The sequence below is a fragment of the Vulpes vulpes genome, chromosome 16, assembly GCF_048418805.1.
Source record: "Vulpes vulpes isolate BD-2025 chromosome 16, VulVul3, whole genome shotgun sequence".
Lineage (NCBI taxonomy): Eukaryota > Metazoa > Chordata > Mammalia > Carnivora > Canidae > Vulpes > Vulpes vulpes.
In genome coordinates, this window is record NC_132795.1 from 75814771 (window position 1) to 75836381 (window position 21611).

At 51.0% G+C, this 21611-nt stretch overlaps 1 protein-coding gene across 4 annotated transcripts in view; it reads left to right on the forward strand.

The window, feature by feature from the left end:
* SIX3 (SIX homeobox 3) overlaps positions 1–21611 on the forward strand; it is an 83639-nt gene that overhangs the window by 20499 nt on the left and 41529 nt on the right. Inside the window, exon 4 of one of the 4 annotated variants that reach the window (XM_072742118.1) lies at positions 14373–16871. The exons of 2 other annotated variants lie outside the window; for them this stretch is intronic. In XM_072742118.1, coding sequence (XP_072598219.1) covers positions 14373–14501 — 129 coding nt within the window. In that variant the 3' untranslated portion in view covers positions 14502–16871. Of the gene's footprint in view, positions 1–13917; positions 14314–14372; positions 16872–21611 lie in introns of those variants that run through there. One more of the 4 variants, XM_072742120.1, reaches the window with a different exon arrangement.

The following is a 21611-nucleotide window of genomic DNA, read 5'->3' on the forward strand; positions in this document are numbered from 1 at the left end:
AATGGGAGTGTGACCCCGGGCGAGGGGTCCCCAAGGGTCAGAGATGAAGCGGGGGACCCAGGACCCGCGCGCCTCTCTGCGCGCCTGGAGAGCCTGCGTCTTAGCGCAACAGGCTCTGCGCAACTTCCACGCACGCAGCCTCCTGCAAACTGCTTGGCGCGTCCTCCTCGGCTCGGGCTCCCGGGAGGGGAGGCAGCCCAGCGCCGGGCGCTTCCGTTTGAGCCTTTGGGACGTGAAGGAAGGCTTCCCAGGCTGCAGCGGCGCTTGGGCGCAGAGGAGCATCGGCTCCGGAGCATCCAGGCAGCTTAGCCCTCTCGTTACTGGACGCGAGCTCCGGGGAGAGACCGGAGGAACCGGAGTGAGACGAAGTCCGACTCCAGTGTCTCCGCGCCAGGCTCGAGAGCCTCCCATTGCCCCTTGCAGCCTCTCCCGGCTGTTCCTCGTGACTGGGGCGAGTCTGTGCGATGGAGTGTGTGCGCCCACACGTGTCTGTGAGGGTGCGTGGCTGGGTGTGACAGGTGTCGGGGAGCAAGACCAGGAAGCCTCAGCTTCCAGACTCACTCTCACGTCCTCGCCTGAACTGTGAGCGTGAAACCTCTGTTCCTGGACTTGACCCCGTCTGCAGAGCCAGCAGGGATGGAGGAGGGAGAATTGGATCCATTCCCCTCTCCCCGGGGTGGGGGTGGGGGTGGCAGGGTGGGGGGAACGCGGAAGAGGGGAGTGGGTCAGGGAATCTAGCCTCCAAGAGTTGCCTCGAGAAGTTTCCAGACCAGGTTAGGGGCTTTTATGAGCAAGACACCGGAGGAAAGTTCGTCTTGCGCCTGCGGGAGAGCCCGGCCGGGGAGCCCAGCCCCCGCCCCGTCTGAAGGGTTACCCCTTCTGCTCTCCAGGTGCGTGCCCAGGCAAAGAGGAAAACCGGGTCCCCGACGGGAGGCCGCGCGCTGCGGGCCATTGGCGGGTTTTTGCTGCCACCTCGCGGCGGCGGCGCGCAGCGGCCCAGTCCTCTGCGCCGCGGGCCCTGGATGTGCAGGTGGGTGGGGGAGGGCCTCACCCTGAGGTCCTTTCCCCGCCCGCTTCGTTCTCCCCAGCACCTCTAACCCCAGAGTAGCCTCTTCCTACACTTAAAGGGGTCTTGCATGGACCAAACGTCTTGCGTCTTGCGTCTGAAGGACTCTCTCCCTTGACCTGTGGGGTTTGGGTTTACCTGTCTAGCTCCCACCTCTCTCTTAACGATTTGATCCCGGAGCTGTCCACCTGGATTTGCCATCCGTGTCTCCTGGTAAGGCTTGCTTTCTCTTTCAGATGCTTCTGGGTCTCTTACAGGGGAAATGTGGGGCTCTGCTTCCAATGCGGTTGTCTCTCTGGCGGGAAGCCGTACCCACCTGGCACCCTCGCCTCCCCTCTACTCAGGTAGGAGGGAGCACTGGATGCTGAGCCGCTTTCCTGGGCTCTTCCTGTTGGCAGCTCAGCGAAACCTGGGCTAAACTGATGAGAAGGCACTGCCTCTCCCTGAGCAGTCTGGCCAGCTCGGGCTAATGTATTGAGTAGGATGGCAAAATGTCAGATGTTAAAGGAACCTTTGGAATCATTTCCTTTCCCATTTAAAGAGATCAGGAAACTAAGACTGAGAATGGCCCAGTTTCTGGACGTAAGCACACAGCCAGCTAGGTGGCCTGTAACTCTACAGAGTCCCAAACTGCTTAAAGGAGGTGGGGCTCCAATGCCCGGAGATCTCAGAAAGGCGGGTGGTAGGGAGTGGGCAGGAGGAACTTTTACCTTTTATTTTCTCTCTTTATTTTTAATTTATTTTTTAATTTTTTAAAGATTTTATTTATTTATTCATGAGGAACACAGAGAGACACACACACACACACACACAGGCAGAGTTAGAAGCAGGCTCCATGCAGGGAGCCTGATGTGGGACTCGATCCCCGGGACTCCAGGACCATGCCCCGGGCCAAAGACAGGCACTAAACCGCTGAGCCACCCAGGGATCCCCTATTTTCTCTTTTTAAAAGATTTTATTTATTTATTCATGAGAGAGACACACACACACACAGAGGCAGAGACACAGGCAGAGGGAGAAGCAGGCTTCACGCAGGGAGCCCGATGCAGGACTCGATTCCGGGACTCCAGGATCATGCCCTGAGCTGAAGGCAGACGCTTAACTGCTGAGCCACCCAGGCGTCCCTCCTTTTATTCTCTTAAGGATAGTTTGTTTGCCTTATTCTCCCTTATGCAGCATAAATACTGATCCCCAGTCTCTTCTCTATGAATCCAGAATTCTGAAAGCTTTGTTTCGGCTTGTTTGTTTGTTATATTTGCTGCCAAAACTATTTGGCAGCGAAACCTGAGCTAAACTGATGTGAATCTATTTATAGCCGTCACTTATCCCACTTGGCACAGATATCAGATGTTTCACTGGGGAAATATTAATGTGCTTGATTACAGGTACTGCTCTGTCCCCTCTAGGGTGGTGTTGCATAACACGTACAGTAGGTACCATTGTATGTGCCTTCCTGAGACCTCCAGAATTCTGAATTCCCAAACACATCATTTTGGGAAAATGAATGGGGTCCATGGGGTCGACTGTGTATATTCTAAGGATAAATAAGTTCATAGTGGGAGAGGAAGTTGGAAGAATTGGAATGTGAATCATGGAGGTGGATAAACCACAAAGGGTCAAGTCCACAGGAAAGCTGCGGACCAGAATCACAGGGCCAGCGCAGCGGAGCTGGTGACATCCTGGATGGCCCCAAGGGCCTGGAGTCTTGATTTCTACATGAGCTGGAGAAGGCAGATAAATCTTGGCTCCTGGCATTAGGGGTGAGAGGAGCCACAGGGGCATCTGGGAAAATCTCTTCCTGCCATCCAGCTGGAGGACTGCCAGGGCCCAGGCCCCTGTCTCCAAACACCCTCCTTCCCCTGGCACATCCAAGCCCTGTGTGGGTTTCTACTGGACATTCATGGTTGTTTGGGCTGGCTGGCTCCCAGGGCAAGTTTGGCCCATCACAAACTGAGTGTGGTGTCTTATGACCCCTTGGCTGGGACCAGCTCTCATCATTATTTTTTTAAGGATTTATTTATTTATTTGAGGGGGGAGGGGGAGAGAGAATGGGACAAGCAGACTCCCTGCTGAGCACGGAGCCTGACCTGGGGCTCTGTCCCACAACCTTCAGATCATGACCTGAGCCAAAATCAAGAGTTGGATGCTTACCTGACTGAGCCATCAGGCATCCCTCATCATCATCATTATTATTTTTATATTTTATTTTTTCCCTCATCATTATTTTTTATTGAGGTATAACTGACAACATTCTATTAGTTTCAGGTGTACAACATAATGATTCAATACTTATATATGTTGCAAAATGATCACAGTACCTCTAGTGAACATCCATCCCCATGCCTAGTTACAAATTGTTTTTTCTTGCCATGAGGACTTTCAGCTCTCATTTTTTAAACTTTTAAAAAAAATAATGAATTAATTTATTCATGATAGACATAGAGAGAGAGGCGGAGACACAGGAGGAGGGAGAAGCAGGCCCCATGCCGTGAGCCCGACGCGGAACTCGATCCCGGGACTCCAGGATAGCGCCCTGGGCCAAAGGCAGGTGCTAAACCGCTGAGCCAACCAGGGATCCCCTCAGCTCTCATTTTTACTTGCCATTCCCTCCCAGAGTGGGACTCTGCCCTTAGTGCCAGCTATCACCCTTTCTCCAAACCCAGGGTAACACTGGACTCCAGCCCCTGGGTCAGTCTCATCCCTGGGTGTCCCGGGACATTTCTACCATAAAACCACAGGTACGTGCCTCAAGCTTTAACTCTTTACGTGAGACACAGTGCCAAGAGAGGAAGAAAAGGAACCTGAGTTGACTGTTTATGAGGCAGCAGGCTGTGTCCTGGGTTCTTTCACTGTCTTATTTCTTTTAAGGATCCCAGCATCCTGGCCATCAGCATTTTACAGTTGAAGATGTTGAGAGGCTGAGAGAACTGTTTGTAGAGCACTGGCTGGTCTTCTCCACTGTCTGAAGTCACTTTGCAGGGAGTGAGGAGTTCCATCACAGACACCCCTCTTGGCCTTCTTCAGAGCCTGATGGTGGTGGTGAGGGTGGCATCCCTGGTGAGGAAGTGTCTGGGGGGCCCTGAGTTCTAGGGGCAAAGGGGTTGCTCCCTGAAGGCCTAGCTGAAGGATAATCCTGTGGAGCTCCTTTCCCAGGAAAGAGACAAATAGAATGATGACACATCCCTATGTCCCCCAGGTAAGGCTGTTCCCTCTCTAACAGCCCATATCTCCTCCTGTAGGTGTTCAGCATCTCTGCCTGGGGCCGAACTCGCCTCTCGGCCCTGGCACTCCGTGAGAACTCGGGCTGGGTTGTTTGCTATGTTTGCTTAAGATATAATACTAAAACTTGGGTGATGAGAGTCTGGATCTGCCCTGTCCTGGAATATCTGGGTGCCTGAGTCACAGGTGAACAGCTCAGAGCCAGGGCGGGGTGGTAACCTGAGCCCTGCGTCATCCTGGTGGGTCACAGGCACTCAGCAGGTGACCCAAAGGGAGACGTGGTTTTTCAAATAGCAACAGGGGGAACTCACTCAGTCTGTGGAGTTACACCTGGTGCAGAAAGTGCTAGACAAACACAATGTCCTCACTGAGCTACCTTGGCCACCAAGGAGCCACCATCACATTCTCCCTGGCCTAAGAGGGATTTGGGTACGTGGCTTAGTTCCCTAATTAGACTGGGGGCAGGGGTGTATCAAATGCCCCTTTGGATTACCCATGGCACCTAACACAAAGCCTGGCATGCATTTGTTGAACCGATGAGTGAGTGAGTGAGTGAGTAATAAGCACCAGCTCAGGGTCATGGACTGAGAACCCAGGCATTACCTGTGGGCCACAGAATTTGCCTAGAGAAGCCAATAGGTGTCCCAGGTAGGCCATGCCGAACCTGGAGATAGCCCCCAAAAGAGTGGGGGTGAAGATTGCCCAGGCAAGGCAAGATATCCTGGAACCAATAGGAGGATTCTGTGGGGCCCGCAACCAGGCAGCTTCCAGGAGGAAGTGCTGACAGACCAGGACAAGAGAGAGTGAGGCGGGCGCCCCTGGACAAGCAGTGAAACAAGACTGCGGCAGGGGGAGCAGGGAAGGAGAGTGGTCTGGAGGTGATTTGCACCCAAGTACTCCGCCCACCTGTGTTCTTCTATACCCAGCACAACAATGGTTTTCTCTCTTTTCCCTTTCTGCTGTTTCTCCTCTACAACCATCTCTCTCCTCCTTACAATATGGACAGGGCCTCGTCCCTGGCTGCTTCTCCAGCACCCATTCCCCTGGTGCCTCCCCCCATTTTGTCTGCCACGTGCCCCAGGCTCTGTCTACGTGTTCTCCTATTACAGATGATAAAGCAGAGGCAGAGATGGGAAGGAGCTTGCCTAAGACTGAAGCCCAAGGCAAAGTCAAGGTCAAAGTCAAGGTCAAGGCAGGCATTCTCCTGCTAAGGAGAGGGCACCCGATAAACATGGGAGCCCAGGGAAGAAGGCCTGCCTCTGGTACCAGAGCCTCCCAGCTGTGGCTGCATCTTTCCCACACCTCTGGGGCAGCTTTCCCAAACTGTCCTGACCATTAGGGGCACCTGAGGCTCTTGTCAAACAGTCACAAATCTGAGTCCTTACTGCATCAGGATCTCCTGGCATTCTGGGTGATTCTTACAAACAAGCAAGATGGGAAAACCCAGCTCCAGGACCTAGGTGCTCAGAGTGCGAGTGTGTGTGTGTGTGTGTGTGTGTGCGGTCTGCATAGCGCTGATGTCACCTGGGGACTTCTGAGGAATGCGGTCCTAGATTCAAACCCAACACGCATTTAATGAGACCCTCAGGTGATTTCCACCCAAGGAAGCATCCGTGGGTTTGCAATTACTCAAGGAGGTGACATTGTGCAGGTGGAAAATTCGGGCCTTGTGATCTTAGTCATGTGTCTGCACCATAAGCTCTTGCCTTCCTCCTCCATATAGGGGTGATGACAGTATCTGCCAGAGGTTGTGCTGATCCTGTAGGATGCTGAGTTGGAAGCGCCTCAAGGTTTAGAGTTGTTGTCTGGCCTGAGCCCTCCTGTTGCTCCTTTCACTCTGGCCGCCCTAGGACTCCCCATGCCGTCAGCCCTCTGGCAGGTGCTGGCCTCCCACCCTGCCCCAGTGCCCAGGCCCACTGTGCTAAGGGGAGGAGGTGGGCGGCAACATGTGGGTCGTCACCTGGGCCACGCTCACGCACCCCCACCCCGCCACCACGGAAACTGGATGCTCCCACCACCTCCTGGACACGCACACCACAGCAGGACGGGGAAAACAATCACAGACAGAGCCCTGTTCCTAGAGGGACAGACCCACTGCCAAGGCTAAAGCCCAGAGCAACGGGGCTAGCCCCAGAAACCACCCCCGCGGAAGCTGGTTTGCGAATCGGGCAGGACTTCAGATGGGCTTAGGGCTCCAGGAGGCCTGGACCGGACCAGCCACTGAAGCATCACGGGGTGAGCCCACGTGTGTGTTGTGCCACCAGCAGAGGTGTTCCCCCATCAGCAGGACTGCCTTCTGGAAGGAGAACGAGACTGCTGTAGATCACCCCAGATCCCACGGCATTTCTTGGCTCCAGACAATTTCTCCTCTACTAGGATTTGTCCCATACAACTGCGGGGGGTGGGTGGTGGTCTCTGGAGCCCCTCGGTGGGCCCTAGTCCAGCTATTCATGATAACTGTGTGGCCTACATTTTCCTTTCCCACACCTTCAGTTTTATCATCCGTCTTATTTGTTCCCATAAATGTCCCCCTGTGTGTCAAGTCACATGTTCCAGTTATTTTTTTTTTAATCTCAGAAGACAGGATCGTCATATTTACAGGACATCGTTGAGGTTTATTTTATTGAAGGCAGAAGTTGAGCATAGTTATCAGACCCTGCTTTCCTTTTTTTTTTTTTTTAAGATTTTATTTATTTATTCATGAGAGACCCAGAGAGAGAGGCAAAGCCATAGGAAGAGGGAGAAGCAGACTCCCCGAGGGGAGCCCTATAAGCAACTCGATCCCAGGATCCCTGAGTCCAAGGCAGGCGTGCAAACCGTTGAGCCATCCAGGTGTCCCCCTGCACCTGTCTTTCTTGAGAGACCTGCCCAGTGCCCCTCATCCTGGGGCCTGAGCTCCGGGTGACAGGCCCTTGTAGGTGGGAGAGCCAGCACCCCGGGTCCCCCTGTCCTGTCTGCCTCCCCAGCGCATCTGCCCCCCTCCTGGCTCTGTGGCATCTGCGGGCACCTCCTGCTTTGTTTCCCATCCTGAAGACGAGCAGCTGCTGCACTAAAGTGCCACCAGCAGGGGGTGGGGGCCGGGCTCACACTCCTCCTGTCGCTTAGGAGTCTGTGGGGGGGGGGCGGTTTACAGGAGCCGAATGAGCTAAGCCAGCGTTGAGCATTATCCCAGGAATTTTAAACACTCTTTAAAGGCTTTGCTGTGTCTCACTTCAGTACACATCATGCTCCAGTTACTGCTTGTGACTGCGGGGCATCAGCCTGGGCAGCACTTATCAATATTTTAGCACGAGAGAGGCAAATGATGTTGAAACATTGAACTATATTTCCATCTGTTCAAACTGAAATGGGACAAGCACAGCTCAGGAAATGGAATACCTCCTCCCCAGCTGCCTCAGAAGCAGCGATACTCACTGGCCTGGCCTCTGCCCCTGCCTCAGTTTCACTTTTACCTCTCTTATTATTCGGTCCCCAATATTCATACCTCATGGGCAAACTCTAAGGAGCTTGGTATTGACTAAGTGTTGGGATCCTTGGTAGAGCAGGGGTGGTGTCACTTTAAAGGATCCCCGTCTTGTTAAAATGTGCTTTGCCCATTGATGGACAGAGCAAAGCAAGGTCAAATGTAACTTGTCTCTTTTGGTGTCAGAGGACATCATCTCCATCCCCTGCACTGATGTGGCTCTGTACCTGCACTGTCCCTCCCGCAGCAAGACTCAGGGTGGTGGTTAGACACGAAAGGGAATGCACAGACCACAGCAGGTGTATAACTGCTGCATAAATACTTTTATTGTGCTCCCACTGCCCCTGGAATAAAACAGAATTTCTTGGCAGGGGAAAACCTTGAGAACTATTAGTGTTTTATCAAGTACTAAAGGATTCCCAAAGGATCTGATAAGTTAGTAGGGTGTGGAAAGCAGAAATGGTTGTCATGGGCCTTGAGACCAGTCGTCTCAGATTTAGTGGCTCCCATGAGAGCCCGTGGGGAATCTCGACCAGCTGGGCCCCAAGAGGTCTGAGATAGACAGGATTCAGGAAGTATGGAACCTTTGACCTTTTCGTCCCCAGCCCCAAGTAGATGAGAATCTACTTCCTCCCATTTCCCCTCACACTGTGTTTTTGCAACTTAATTTGAGACTGTTCTGTTTAATTTGATTTGTCTACAGAGAACAAGGGTTGGGATTAGGAAGAGCATGGAGTGAGAATAGGACCCCACACCCCCAGGACTCACTTTGTCGAGGAGGGTACTGTAGGCTGGTCTCAAACCTCAGGGCACCTACCAAAGAATAACTTCAGATCTTCTTCATGCTGTCAGCCAGGGCCATCAGTGGAGGGAAAGTATCTAATCTGAGCCAAATATCCAAGTGCTAAATGGCATCACAAAGTCATCTCAGCAATCTGATATCCAATGAATTACAGGCCAAGGCCATTGCTGACACTCTTGGAGAAGAAAGTTTTTTGCAGGTATTTGTGCCTTTGTGAGGTCTGGGGGGAGACAGCAGAGTAGAGTGCCTGGCCCTGCAGGAATCTTGGAGGCTGCCCGAGTGATATAAAAACTGGGCCCTATTTGTAAATAGAAAGATGTAATGCGTTTACTTCTATCGAAGAAGAGTGATTTTTAACTTCACTATCTGTAAGACTCAGAATTAATGTCAAATGTGGGAAAGACACAGCCTCTTACCTCCCTTGACCATAGAAGATGGGGCTAGTATGGAGGAGAGAAAAGAGGGAATTTTTATTTTTATTTATTTATTTTTTTTAAGAGGGAATTTTTAAAAAGATTTTATTTATTCATGACACACACACACACAGAGACACAGAGGCAGGGACACAGGCAGAAGGAGAAACAGGCTTCATGCAGGGAGCCCAATGTGGGACTCGATCCCGGGACTCCAGGATCACACCCTGAGCTGAAGGCAGATGCTTAACCACTGAGCCACCCAGGCATCCCCAAAGAGGGCATTTTTGAAGGTTTGTGAAGCAAGCAGAGTCATAGTGAACCTTGGTCCTGGAGGGGTCCACTCCAGCATCCTCATATGCATGGTCCTACTGAGGATCTAGGCAAGACTCGAAGAAGGACTGATGAAAGACAGAAGGAGGAAGGAATTAGTGCACTGGCTGTGGATGACAATGTGAGCCTGAGACTCAAGACTAAAGCCAAAACCACATCCTTTAAAAAAAAAGCACTTGCAGATATTAGGCAGAGGGCAGAAAGGCAAGGCCAGGGGAAGACCCCTCTTGAGTGAGCACTTACTTTGCACTGGGCACTGTCCAAGGTACTTTTTATCAATGATTTCTCACCAAGACTCTGAGATAAATATATTTTTAAAAGATTTTATTTATTTATTTATTTGATATATATAGAGAGACAGACAGAGATAGCAAGAGTGAGCCTGAGCAGGGAGGAAAGGGAGAAGTAGGTTCCCCGCTGAGCACGGAACCCAGTGTGGGCCTTGATCCCAGAACCCTGGGACCATGACTTGAGGTGAAGGCAGACCCTTGACCAACTGAGCCACCCAGGCATCCCTAAGATAAATATTATTAAACTTATCCAACTAATGAAAAAAAATGAAGGTTAGAGAGGCTAAGTGACATACCAGATGACACATGCAAGGTCCCTGAGATTGTAAGAGCCACATTCAAAATCGGAACCTGGATTTGTATGCTTCCAAAGCTCATATTCCTTTTATAGCACATGTTGCATATAGCTTCAATGTCAAGTGCTAGGGATAGAGAAGACAGAAGGCAGGACGGGGCTTCCTGGAAGCCAGAAGGAAGGGAGCATCATGGTGAAGGAAAATTGCGCCCGCAACGTTACTGAGATGTGGCCGGTCCACAGCCCTGTGAACCTGGAATTGCAGAAGAAATGGGAAGAAACCAGGAGGATTCCAAAGAAGGTGAGGACAGCTGCAGAATGAGTACAGGTTAGCCAGAAATTAGAGCTGCAAGCTCAGAGGCCAAACAAAAAGACCATCGCAGAGAACCCAGATGGGTGACTGGTGGGCTGCCAGCATGCCTGGGGCTCAGCCTGAGTCTGTGTGGGCAGCACTGACGGGATGAGAACACACAGTAAGGGTTGCAGGAAGCAACTTCCTCACTTCATGAGACAGGCTAATGCTGTTAGGATGCCAAGCTCTTTAGAATCGGGAGAGTGAACAAACACGAAGGTTCTTTTTTTTTTTTTTTTTATAAAGATTTTTTTTTTTTTTTAAGTAATCTCTACAAGCAACATGGGGCTTGAACTCACACCCCCGAGATCAAGAGTTACATGTTCTACTGACTGAGCCAGTCAGGTGCCCTCCACACAAAGATTAAACTGTGACTGTGCAGAGCCTTGTGCTGGCACAGGCTCTGCACAGAGCACATTTTGCATGTTGTGCCCATTGTGTGCATATCCCGCACCTGAAGGGATCCCAGGTCAGAAGGTAATGAGGGATACCAGGGTCCCTCCAGCAACCCAATATGCAGAAAGGACAGAGAAAGTGAAAACAGGAGTTTGAAGACAGGGTTGGTGGGTTCTTTTGACTCAGAGTAGAGAGTCATGTGCTCTCACCAGAAACCAGTACTCCCAGTGCAGATGCATGTGAAAAAAGTCTTTTTTTTTTTTAAAGATTTTATTTATTTATTCATGAGAGACACAAAGAGAGAGGCAGAGACATAGGCAGAAGGAGAAGCAGGCTCTCTGCAGGGAGCCCGTTGCGGGACTAGATTCTGGATCCCAGGATCATGACCTGAGCCAAAGGCAGACACTCAACTGCTGAGCCACCCTGAAAAGGGTCTTGACTGTGAGTCTGGGCCTCTGGGAGCCCGAGGAGAGCTGCCTGGAGAGCCTCACAGACACTGAAGAGTAAGCTATTCAGATATCAGAAGGTTGCTCAGGATTGAAGGCATCTGGAGAATCAAGGACACATGGCGGTCCTTTAGCAGGTAGGACTGGCCCACTCTTCAGTTCTATTACTAACATCATCAGGCTGTTCTGCAGGTACAGTGTCACGTGGCCTAGGACTTGTGACAGTATTTCAGATCTCAGAAATACACCCTGGCTCCAAAATGTGAAAGGAAGACTGCAAAATCACAACAAATTCATATTTTATTATGATCCCCAAAGTCCATTAACATTCATAAAAGATTTGAGACTGAACTTTAAACTGGAATCTCACACTTCCCAAGGTTTTCCAAGTATGCCCAGCGATGGAGACATCCAAACTAATCATAAATGAAATGTGTAAACATTCTGTAGACAAAATATTTTTAAGCAGGAGATGATGTGAGACTGGTAACAATATGGGTGCATTATCATTATGTTTGCTATGCAGCTTCAAATCAGCCTGGAGGAGATTCAGCTTATGTCAATTAATCTACAGTGTTTATTGAGCATCTACTAGGCAGCAGGCACTGTTCTGGGAACTTGGGCTGTATCAGTCCAGGATTGGTGTCCTCATGTGAAGGGAGATGACCCCCTAAAATAAATATATTAATTAATAAACATATAGTGTGTTTGAAGGTACCAGGGCTATAGGAACAATAAAAGGTAGAACAAGGGAAGAGAACCAGGAAGAATGTGGTAGGGGCAAAGACATGGCAAAAAGTAGGGTTGTCAGCTTAGTCTTGAGAGAGAGAGAGAGAGTGAGATGTGGGCTGACTCATAGGAGGTGAGTCAAGTAAGTATCTGGAAGCAATGTGTTCCATGAAGAGAGAAGAGTTAAGATTGAGGCCCAGGGGCATGTCTGCTGTGTCTGAGGGACAGCAAGGAGGCCAGTGTGATTTGAGTGGGGAGCATTTGGAGACTTGGTCACAGAAGTGATGCTGGGTGCGGTACTGGTCCTGCCAGGCCATACAGCGTTGTAGAGAACTGGCTTGTCCGTGAGGGCTTATCCTTAGGAAGGTTCTGAGAAATGGAAGGTGGGAGGTGCCATTCACTGAAACTGGGAAGGCTAAAGGCAAAGGTGAGGCATGTTTGGGGAAGGGATGGGGGTGATCAGCAGTTCAGTTTAGATGTGTTGAGTCCGAGTTTCTATGAACCTTCCAGGTAAAGAGGTTGAGTGGGCAGTAGGATATACAAGTAGGCATTCAAGACTGGTCTGGGTGGGTTGGAGTTGTTGACATATTCTATATAAATGTTTAAGGCCATGGAGTGGGATGATGACCTCACCAAGGGAGAGAGTAGATGGAGAAAAGGAAAGGAACAAGAAGCCCTGCCCTAAGCACTCCAGTTATACGGGTCAGGGCGAAGAGGAAGAACCAGCCAAAGGGGCCAAGAAGGAGCGAACAGGGAGGCAGGAAGAAAACCAACAGGGGCTGTCTTGGAAATCAAAGAAGCGTAGCCAGGAAGGAGGCTGACGGGGTGAATGTCAGGTAACACGCGTGCAGCTTCCGCAGAGGTTGGCACATGGTAAGAACTCAGCAAATGATAGATGACTGATTACTGTAGGAGCAGTAGCTGGTGAGCGCTGACGATTAGGAGGCCGGTGGAAGGCCAGCTAGGGAAATGAGCCCTTGGTTAATCGGATCATCATTGAGAAGAACCCACAGTCCATGAGACTCTGATGGAGAGGAATCCTTGATAAACCCCCGCCAGGTCAAAGCAATTCTGAGCAAAGGGCCCCGGGTTTAGGGACGAGTCCCTTTCGTGAGCTCCAGCCCCCTGCTGCTCCCCACCGTGGGGAAGAGGACACAATCCTGCTCATGTGTGGGCTTTTAAAAAAGGTTTTATTTATTTATTCATGAGAGAGAGAGAGAGAGAGAGAGAGAGGCAGAGACACAGGCAGAGGGAGAAGCAGGCTCCATGCAGGGAGCCCGATGAGGGACTCCATCCTGGGGCTCCAGGATTACGCCCCAGGGCTAAGGCAGGCGCTAAACCGCTGAGTCACCCAGGCATCCCACAAAATGACTCTTTGGACTCCTTTTGAGCTTCACCTCTGACCTGGGGATCGGGTGCCCTGGCAAGCCCGCCACAGAGATGGGAACAAGACAGACCTGCGCATCCTCGGATGTGACATCTCGCAAGCTGCCTGCTCCTGGTGGCCTGTCCCTGGGAGGACACAGCCCCTGCTGGCTTCTCTAAACACTCATCAGCTGGGGCAGTGACTCAGCCACAGATGGGACGGGCAGCCCAGTGTGGACATGGAGGGGCTGGAGAAGGAATTCAGGGCTAAGGTTCGGGGGCGGGGGCAGGTGGAGAGGGTCGCTGCAGACTCACTGATTCCCCACGGAAGCCCTCCCCGGAGCTGGGCTGCTGGGTGGTTGCACATTGGGATCGGGGGTTGGGGCTCCCGGGGCCACTTCGGGGACCCAGATAATTGGATACATCCTCAGTTTGCTGGCTGTTCCGTGAAGCTGTGGCCTGTCCGGTCCCCACCTCCTTGGCTGGGTGGGAGGCCCATGAACCTGGCCTGGGAAGCCTCTCACTACCCCCTGTCCCCCGCCCCCCAGCCATTCTCCACCTGGTAGCGCAGGAGCCCAGCAGGGGCAGCGATTTGCCTTCGCCTCTCCTCCCTGAAGTCACCCGTTTGCTACGGAGCCCTGTGTTTTTACCAGAGACAATCCTCAGAGGCATCTTGGCAGGTAGGCCGCAGTATTTTTGACATGCCTTGGAGGCGATTCTGAGGTGTGGTTTCCTTTGGGACCCTCAGGTATACACACACCTTCCTGCCCATGACTGCTGACTGGTGCTTGGTCTGCAGGCCAGATGGCCCCAGGAGGGCAGCGGAGGGCTGGTGGAGAAGAGCGCCAGGAGGGCCTGTGCCCAGAAAGCCTCCCTTGCCAATCCCGCCTCAGACCTCACCGTGGAGCATCATCCAAGTCTTTGGCTATGCATCGTCCTCTCAGAAAATTCCTAAAAATGTGGCACTCAAGAGTGTTCATCTCGGGGATCCCCGGGTGGCTCAGTGGTTTAGCCCCTGCCTTCGGCCTAGGGCATGACCCTGGAGACCTGGGATCGAGTCCTACGTAGGGCTCCCTGCGTGGAGCCTGCTTCTCCCTCTGCCTGTGTCTCTGCCTCTCTGTGTGTGTGTGTGTCTTTCATGAATAAATAAATAAAATCTTTAAAAATATAAAATCTTAAGAGTGTTCATCTCTCTCTCCAAAGGTTGGAGGCTGCCGAGAGCCAGCACTGTCATCTCCTGCAGCCCAGGACCATCCATCTGTGTCACGGGCTGCGCCCCTGTACCTGCTGTATCCGGGGATCCGTGTCCTCTCCTTCCACCCGCAGCTCTGAAGCAGGCCTTAAGAGAGCGAGGGTGACATTTCCTCCTCCTCTGTGCCATCCTCCTGCCGTCTCCCCTCCCCACTCCGGAATTAAGGCCAAAGGCACAGGGAGCCAGACTGTCTGCCCCTGGCCCACACTGTTGCCAGGAAGTGTTGAAATGGCCCTGCTGCCCTGCCCCTCGCGCCAGGCACCAGGATGAAAGTAAACCCCAGAATGGCAGTTTGGGATTATCTAGTGCCCTGGGCCAGATAGGCTCCCCGCGAGGATTAGTGGCTTCCTGGGACAAAGCCGCAGACACTCCTTCAGACAAAACCTCCTCTTCTGGGAATCGCCTGCCTCCTTTCTTCACCAAGAAGGTCACTATACGGAGGGCTACGACTCTGCAGAGGACAGCTTATCTTGGAACACCCCTGATGATGGGGAGCTCACCACCTCTCAAGGTTCTAGATATTTCTTCCTTGTACTGATTCAGAAGAGCCTCCCTGTGGGGCACTTGGGTGGCTCAGGGTGGCTTAGTTGGTTACACAACCAACTCTAGGTTTCTGTGCAGGTCATGATCTGGGGGTTGTGAGATCGAGCCTCATATGGGGCTCTGTGGTTGGTGAGGAGTCTGCTTGAGATTCTCTGCCTCTCCTTCTGGCCCTCCACTCGCTTGCACTTTCTCTGTCTCTATTTCTGTTTTTCTCTCTCTAAATAAATAGGTAAATAAAAAGAAGATCCTCCCTGCTCTTCCCTGGGTCATGTTGCAAAGCCTGCTGCTCCTACTACCGAGGAACCGGAAGCCTCACCTTCATAGGAAATCTGCACCTCCCCTAGTCCACAAGATATGTCTTTGGACACTGGAGACTTTTTCCTAATGGGAGGGTACTTTGGGGTTGGTGTCCCTTCTGCAGCTTGCCTCCACTGCCCCTCAGGCACCTGTCAACAACATGTTCCAGGAGCGATCACTGCAGCCAGGTTGATATTGGCCCAGGTCCCTAGGGCACAGTACTGAGTGGGGCTGCTGGCTATTTCCTCGCAGCCCCTGGCACACCAAGTGCTTGTCCTGAAACCCTTGCTGGGTTCCCCTAAGCCCTACTAGTATCTCTTTTCCCATCAGCACAAGGCCTGGATCCCGGCCACCATGCTAGCCACTGGGGTGTGGTGGACAGACAGGTGTCCATGGCAAAGGGTTAGTAGGCTGTGTCTTTGGAAACAGAATGCACAGCCCATTCACTAAGCCTTTCCGAACCCAAACCCCCAGTGCGGGTGTGTGTTTAATATTGCTGTAAAATATACATAAGATTTACCATTTTGATTGTTTTTTAAAGATGTATTTATTTATTTGAGAGAGAGAGAGAGAGAGAGTGTGTGTGTGCAAGCAGTGGGAAGAACAGAGGGAGAGGGAGAGGGAAAGAGAATCCTCAAGCAGACTCCCTGCAAAGCCCATGTTGGGGTTCGATCTCAGGACCCTGGGATCATGATCTGAGCTGAAATCAAGGGTCTGCTGCTTAACTGACCAAGCCACCAGGTGCCCCCTGCCCCCTGCCATTTTAATCATTTTTAGGAGTACGGTTCAGTAACATTAAGTACATTTGCAGTGTTGCGCAACCATCACCACCATCCATCTCCAGAACTTCCTCATGCCCCCCAAGTGAATCTCTGTGAATCCAATCAACAATAACTCCCCATTCCTCCCTCCCTCAATCCCCTGGGAACCACCATCCTACTCTGTGGCTCTGCGAGTTTGAGGACTGTAGGTATCCCATGTACGCGGAATCACACCGTATTTGTTCTTTTGAGTCTGTCTTATTTCACTGATACATGTTGTAACATGTATCAGAATTTTATTCCTTTTTAAGGCTGAATTATATTCCATTATATGCATATACCACATTTTATTTATCCACTCATTCATCGATGAACACTTGGGTCATTTCCACCTTTTGGCTCTTGTGGACAATGCTGCTATGAGCAGGCGTATTCAGCATCTGTTCAAGTCCAGAGTGTGTATTTACATGTTGCCCCAAGAGCTTCTCCCTCCGACCCCATAACACACACTGTGCTCCTGTCAAATGGAGAATTGCCCCGGGGCAGGGTGAGAACCTGGGTCTCCAATGATACAATAACTTGTACTGTTGTTTATTATGTCAACCCTTTCTAGGGAGTTAAAACACCATATTGTGTTTTTAGAGAAAATCAAGTATAAGCCCAGTGCGGGACTGGATATGCACATCGTATGTTTTCATACAAAGCACTTTCAAGTATTGTTTTGGGTTATTGTTCTAGACTAGATTGTTAAACGCTGTGTTTGAGGCTGGGCTGTCATTGTTGTAACTGCCTTGGTGTTTTATTGCCATTCCTTATTACATTTATAGAGCAATAAGAAGATATATTTGATGTGCCTTGTTATTTTTTTTAAAAAGATATTTTATTTATTTATTCATGAGAGAGGCAGAGACATAGACAGAGGGAGAAGCAGACTCCCTGCGGGGAGCCTGATGCAGGACTCGATCCCAGGACCTGGGGATCACGCCCTGGGCCGAAGGCAGACGCTCAGCAGCTGAGCCACCCAGAGGTCCCTAATGTGCCTTGTTTTTAATTAAGAACTGAAAGCATGAATCAATACAATTGATTAAAATGGGAAAGAAAACGTGTGATGTGCATATCCACTCCCACACTGGGCTTATGCTTGACATTCTTTAAAAACACAGGAGGGCTTTTTTACTCCTTAAAAAGGGTCGACATAGGACAAATGTGCCCCATCCTCACCTTCCTACCTCCACGATCAGAACCTTCACCAGGGCCCTGATGAATCACTGTGACACCAACTAGGGAGTTTGGCATTTTGTAAGGGACAGTGCCTTAGCTCCAAGTGATGAATCTGCAGTGCAGGAATTGCAGGCATCAGCGATGGACGCAGAGAGATTTGGGGTGAAAAGTTCCTCTTGTATCATGCCCCTTAGCAGTCACCTGTTTGAACAGACTCAGAAACTCCAGATTAGGGCATTTGGGTGGCTCAGTGGTGGAGTGTCTCTGCCTTTGGCTCAAGTCGTGATCCCGGGGTCCTGGGATTGAGTCCCGCATCGGGTTCCCTGCAGGGAGCCTGCTTCTCCCCCTGCCTATGTCTCTGCCTCTCTCTGTGTGTCTCTCATGAGTAAATAAAATCTTAAAAAAAAAAAAAAGAAGCTCCAGATTAGGGGAAGTATAAGGTCATTTATTCCATTCCCTCTTCCACCCCCAAACCCTCCTGACCTCACCAGCCTGTGTGTGAACACCTGGTGGACTGAGAACCCACCACCATGGAAGCCAACCAAGTCAACTGCTTCTCCAGATCGTACCCTCTAAGGGGTCCACTAGCTACCTCTTGGGGTTCCTAAGGACGAGGCAACTCCGTTTAAATATTGGAGGCCAGTATCCAGTCACCCTGAGGGTGAACATCCTGGCTTTTGAAACTCTTTGTTCTAGAAGTCCCTGTACCCAGACCTGATCATCGCCCCCCAGCCCAGCAGCAGTTTGCTGGGGCAAGTGCAGTGCTGGGGGTGGCTGTGCGAGGCGGCCACTGAGTGCCACCTCCGGCTGAGCCAGGCTCCGTCTATGTGGGGCTCTTTACTGGTATGAAAGGTATTAACTGGGTTTGACCTTAGTCCCGCTTGACAGATGGGGAAACTGAGGCTGGGAGAAGTTAAGGGGTTAGAACTCCTGACGGAAGTCTGGAATGAGCAAGAGCTGCTGCAATCTCACTTCTTGAATAGCGGTGGTAAGAAGAGCAGCAGCAGTTCCTTGATTCCCCCCAAACCCAGGGCGGTGGGGGGCAAGGAGGAGACAGAAGATGGTCCCAGGCTCTCAGAGTTGCCCAAGGGCTTTCTGAGCCGGGGTGCGGGAGGAGGAGTTGCAGCGCTTCAGAGAGAAGCTGCTGGCCGTGGGGGCCGTGGCTGGTGTGCGGGTCAGCAGCCCTCAGCCCTGGCCTAGCCCACCTCCCAGGCCCTTGGGGTTCCCCCAGGACCCTGAGCCAGCTGCCCTGTTGATGCCTGTCATTCAGCTCCATTCTTGGGCATGTCTGGGGCTTGTCTCTGTGACCTGGTGTGGGGCCAGGGAGCTCAGACAAAGTGAGAGGTGAGTTTTGCACACCCACTGAAGGGGTCCTGCCTGGAGGTGGGTGGATGTTCTGTCTCAGGCTTGGCTACCCAACCTCCAAGTCAGTTGGAGAAAGGCAGAAAGAGGGGATGTTGAGACTTCTCCCCGCTCCCCTCCCTCCACCTCCTTCCCCGCCCTGTCACTGATGAATCCCATCCCAGCAAGGACATGTAATTCCCCAGCTGAGTAAGAAGAGGGTCTGAGTTGAGCTGAGTTGAGGTCTGAGTTGCCAGGAAGGCTCCAGGGGCTGGAGACCTCCTCCAGGTCTCTCTGGCTGCCTCCCTTCCTTCCTCCCCTGCTTGTCGGCAGCTCCCACCAGCCTGGGCAGCTGAGGTGGGTGTGGGCCTGGAGCCTGGGGCCGCCTGCCGGGCTGTCCGCCTTGGTTCCCAGGCTGAGACTCTTTTATAGCTGCTTTTGACTCTTTCTTACTGGATGGTCTTTTTCTCATTGATGGAGCCACTAGAGCTCAAAGCCAGTTTGGGAGGGGACAGCAAAGGGGCCATTCAGCCCAGGTGGTTGCTGGCCCTGTGGCCAGTAGCTGGAGTTAAAAGAATCTTCTAGGGGGGTCCCACAGGTTCTCACCAGACACCACAGAAGGGCTTGAGCATGTGGTGGAGGTGATCAGAGGCTCGGTGTTTCCTGGGGCTTCAGTTTCCTCTCTGTAAAAGGAGAGCAATGATACCCACCTTGTGGGTTTGTGATGAAGGCTAAATAAAGAGCAAAACACTGAGCAAGCTCTTAGCACTCAGTAGGCGCTCAACAAATAACACTCATGATTGCTGTCTTGTCTCTTATCCTCCAGGACATTTTTCCCTCAGGAGGGCTTGGCAGGCCCTGTGGGCTGTGGCTTTTGAGCTTTGGTTTCTGATTTCCAATACCCGGCATGCCTAAATGCAAGTGCATTTTTGTTTATTTAATTTTTATTTTACGTCATTTTCCCTCTCATCCTTTGTTGCAAATCTTCTTTTCCTAAACGCCCCAGTTTGGTGAGTGGAACATCACCCACCAATATGTCACCCCGACCCCCCATCTTCTTTTCATTCAGCCCACCATGTGCAGCCAGGGTGCGACCCATTCCCATTCCCACCCCCATTCCCACTCCCTTACCAGGAAGAATTGGTCACTTGCTCATCCACACCTGGGGTGTTTTTACAGACGCCCTGGACAGCACTTACCCCAGCGTGCTGTCATTTTTGTGTGTAAGTCTGTTTCTCCCATACTGAAGGCCTAGGGGTCATGTTCTCTGTTTTTCTTTCTTTCTTTCTTTCTTTCTTTCTTTCTTTCTTTCTTTCTTTTTTTTTTTTTAAGATCTTATTTATTTATTCATGAGAGACAGAGAGAGAGGCAGAGACACAGACAGAGGGAGAAGCAGGCTCCATACATGGAGCCCGATGTGGGACTTGATCCTGGGTCTCCAGGATCACGCCCTGGGCTGAAGGCAGGCGCCAAACTGCTGAGCCACCCGGGCTGCCCTCTGTTTCTTTTTAAGGTAGGCATCAAGGCTGAATGGATGGATGGGAAAGAGGCTGTGGAAGAGCTCTGTGAATCTTGGGTGTAGCAACAGCCATCCTGCTCTCAAACTTTAAAAGAATCCCTCATCCTCCCCTCCTAGCACACTTGGGAAAATGGAGCAGCTGTCTCTCCTGACTACCAGATGTGTTGCTCCCAGGCCCAGAAAGGATAAGCGACTTCCCTAAGGACACAGAGCAAATAAAAGGATTAAAGTGTCTGAATGCAGGACCTTGAGATATTAATGATACCAGTTCCTCCCAATTCTTAGACAAAGCTTCAGTGTGTTTCTCTGGAGCCAGAAAGAGTGGGTGGCTTGAGAAGGGGGATGATGCAGACGTATGGGGGCTGTACTCAAAGCCGCAGGTTCGGGAGATTTGTCTGAACACACGAGAGGGGAAGAAAAAGAATCAAAGCACACTCTAGACAACTTCTGGCTATGAAACATATTGGAAAAATTCGAATTCTAGGGAAGATTTACTACATGAAGTTCGCCTTTCCAGCTAACAACCTGCCATCTTATCCATGCCGTCGCCTGTAGGCCACCTCCCTGACCACCCACCTCCCTGCCCATACAAACACCAACATCACTTCTTTCGAACTTATTCCTTGAAGGAAGCTCAAGCTTTGAATTCTCCTTGAGGACTAATTTCACACCGTAAGAACAAGACTTTTACTCTTTGTGCTATAGGCCCCGCCTCCCTTCCTGCTCCTCCCTGGGCAGCCTGAGTAACATTTTCAGATGCATAAAAGGGAAGTACAGAGGACCACAGAGGAAACCAATCATTTTGAAATACAGTTATCAAAATATTTTTTAAAGTAGTGATATAGTAATATATGTGCTTCTCCAATAATTACATAATAAAATCTACTGGATGGATAACCATTGGCGTTTTGAAGCAGTGATGCACACAGATGGTATTTGCAGATACCCGCTAGGCGGTAGTAGGATTGGAGCCTATCTGTTATCACCGCGAACATGATTGTGGTTGATTGCCTCCGTTCACAATTTAAGAAAAAGCTAAGTTTCAGGCAGAAGTTAGTGAAAACAGAGACATCATTTTTCCCTCCCAAAGCCAAGTAGCGCTTTGAATCCTACCCATTAACCTCTTGACAGGGAGGGAGTCAGAGAGGGTATTTATGGACTCCAAGTTAGAAATGTGTGTTCCAGAGCAGTGTTTTCACCAGAAATATAAATTTTCACCCCCTTCCCCAGATTTGGTGAGTCAGAAGCTCCAGGGTGGGGCCCAGCAATCGGTGTTCGAGCAAGCCTCCAGATGGTTCGGATAGGTGCTCCAGTCTGAGAACCACTGTCTGAGAGCTACATGAGATCCAACTTCTGAAGCGGAATGTACAGCCAAGATGGTCCCTTACCCCAAAGTCCTAGAGAAGGAGAGATTGCCTCTATCCTCTCCCTCTGCTTCTTTCAGACTAGCCCTTTATTGAGGTGGACTGGTGCTATGGAGTTTAAAAACCCAAGATTGTTGTTAATGC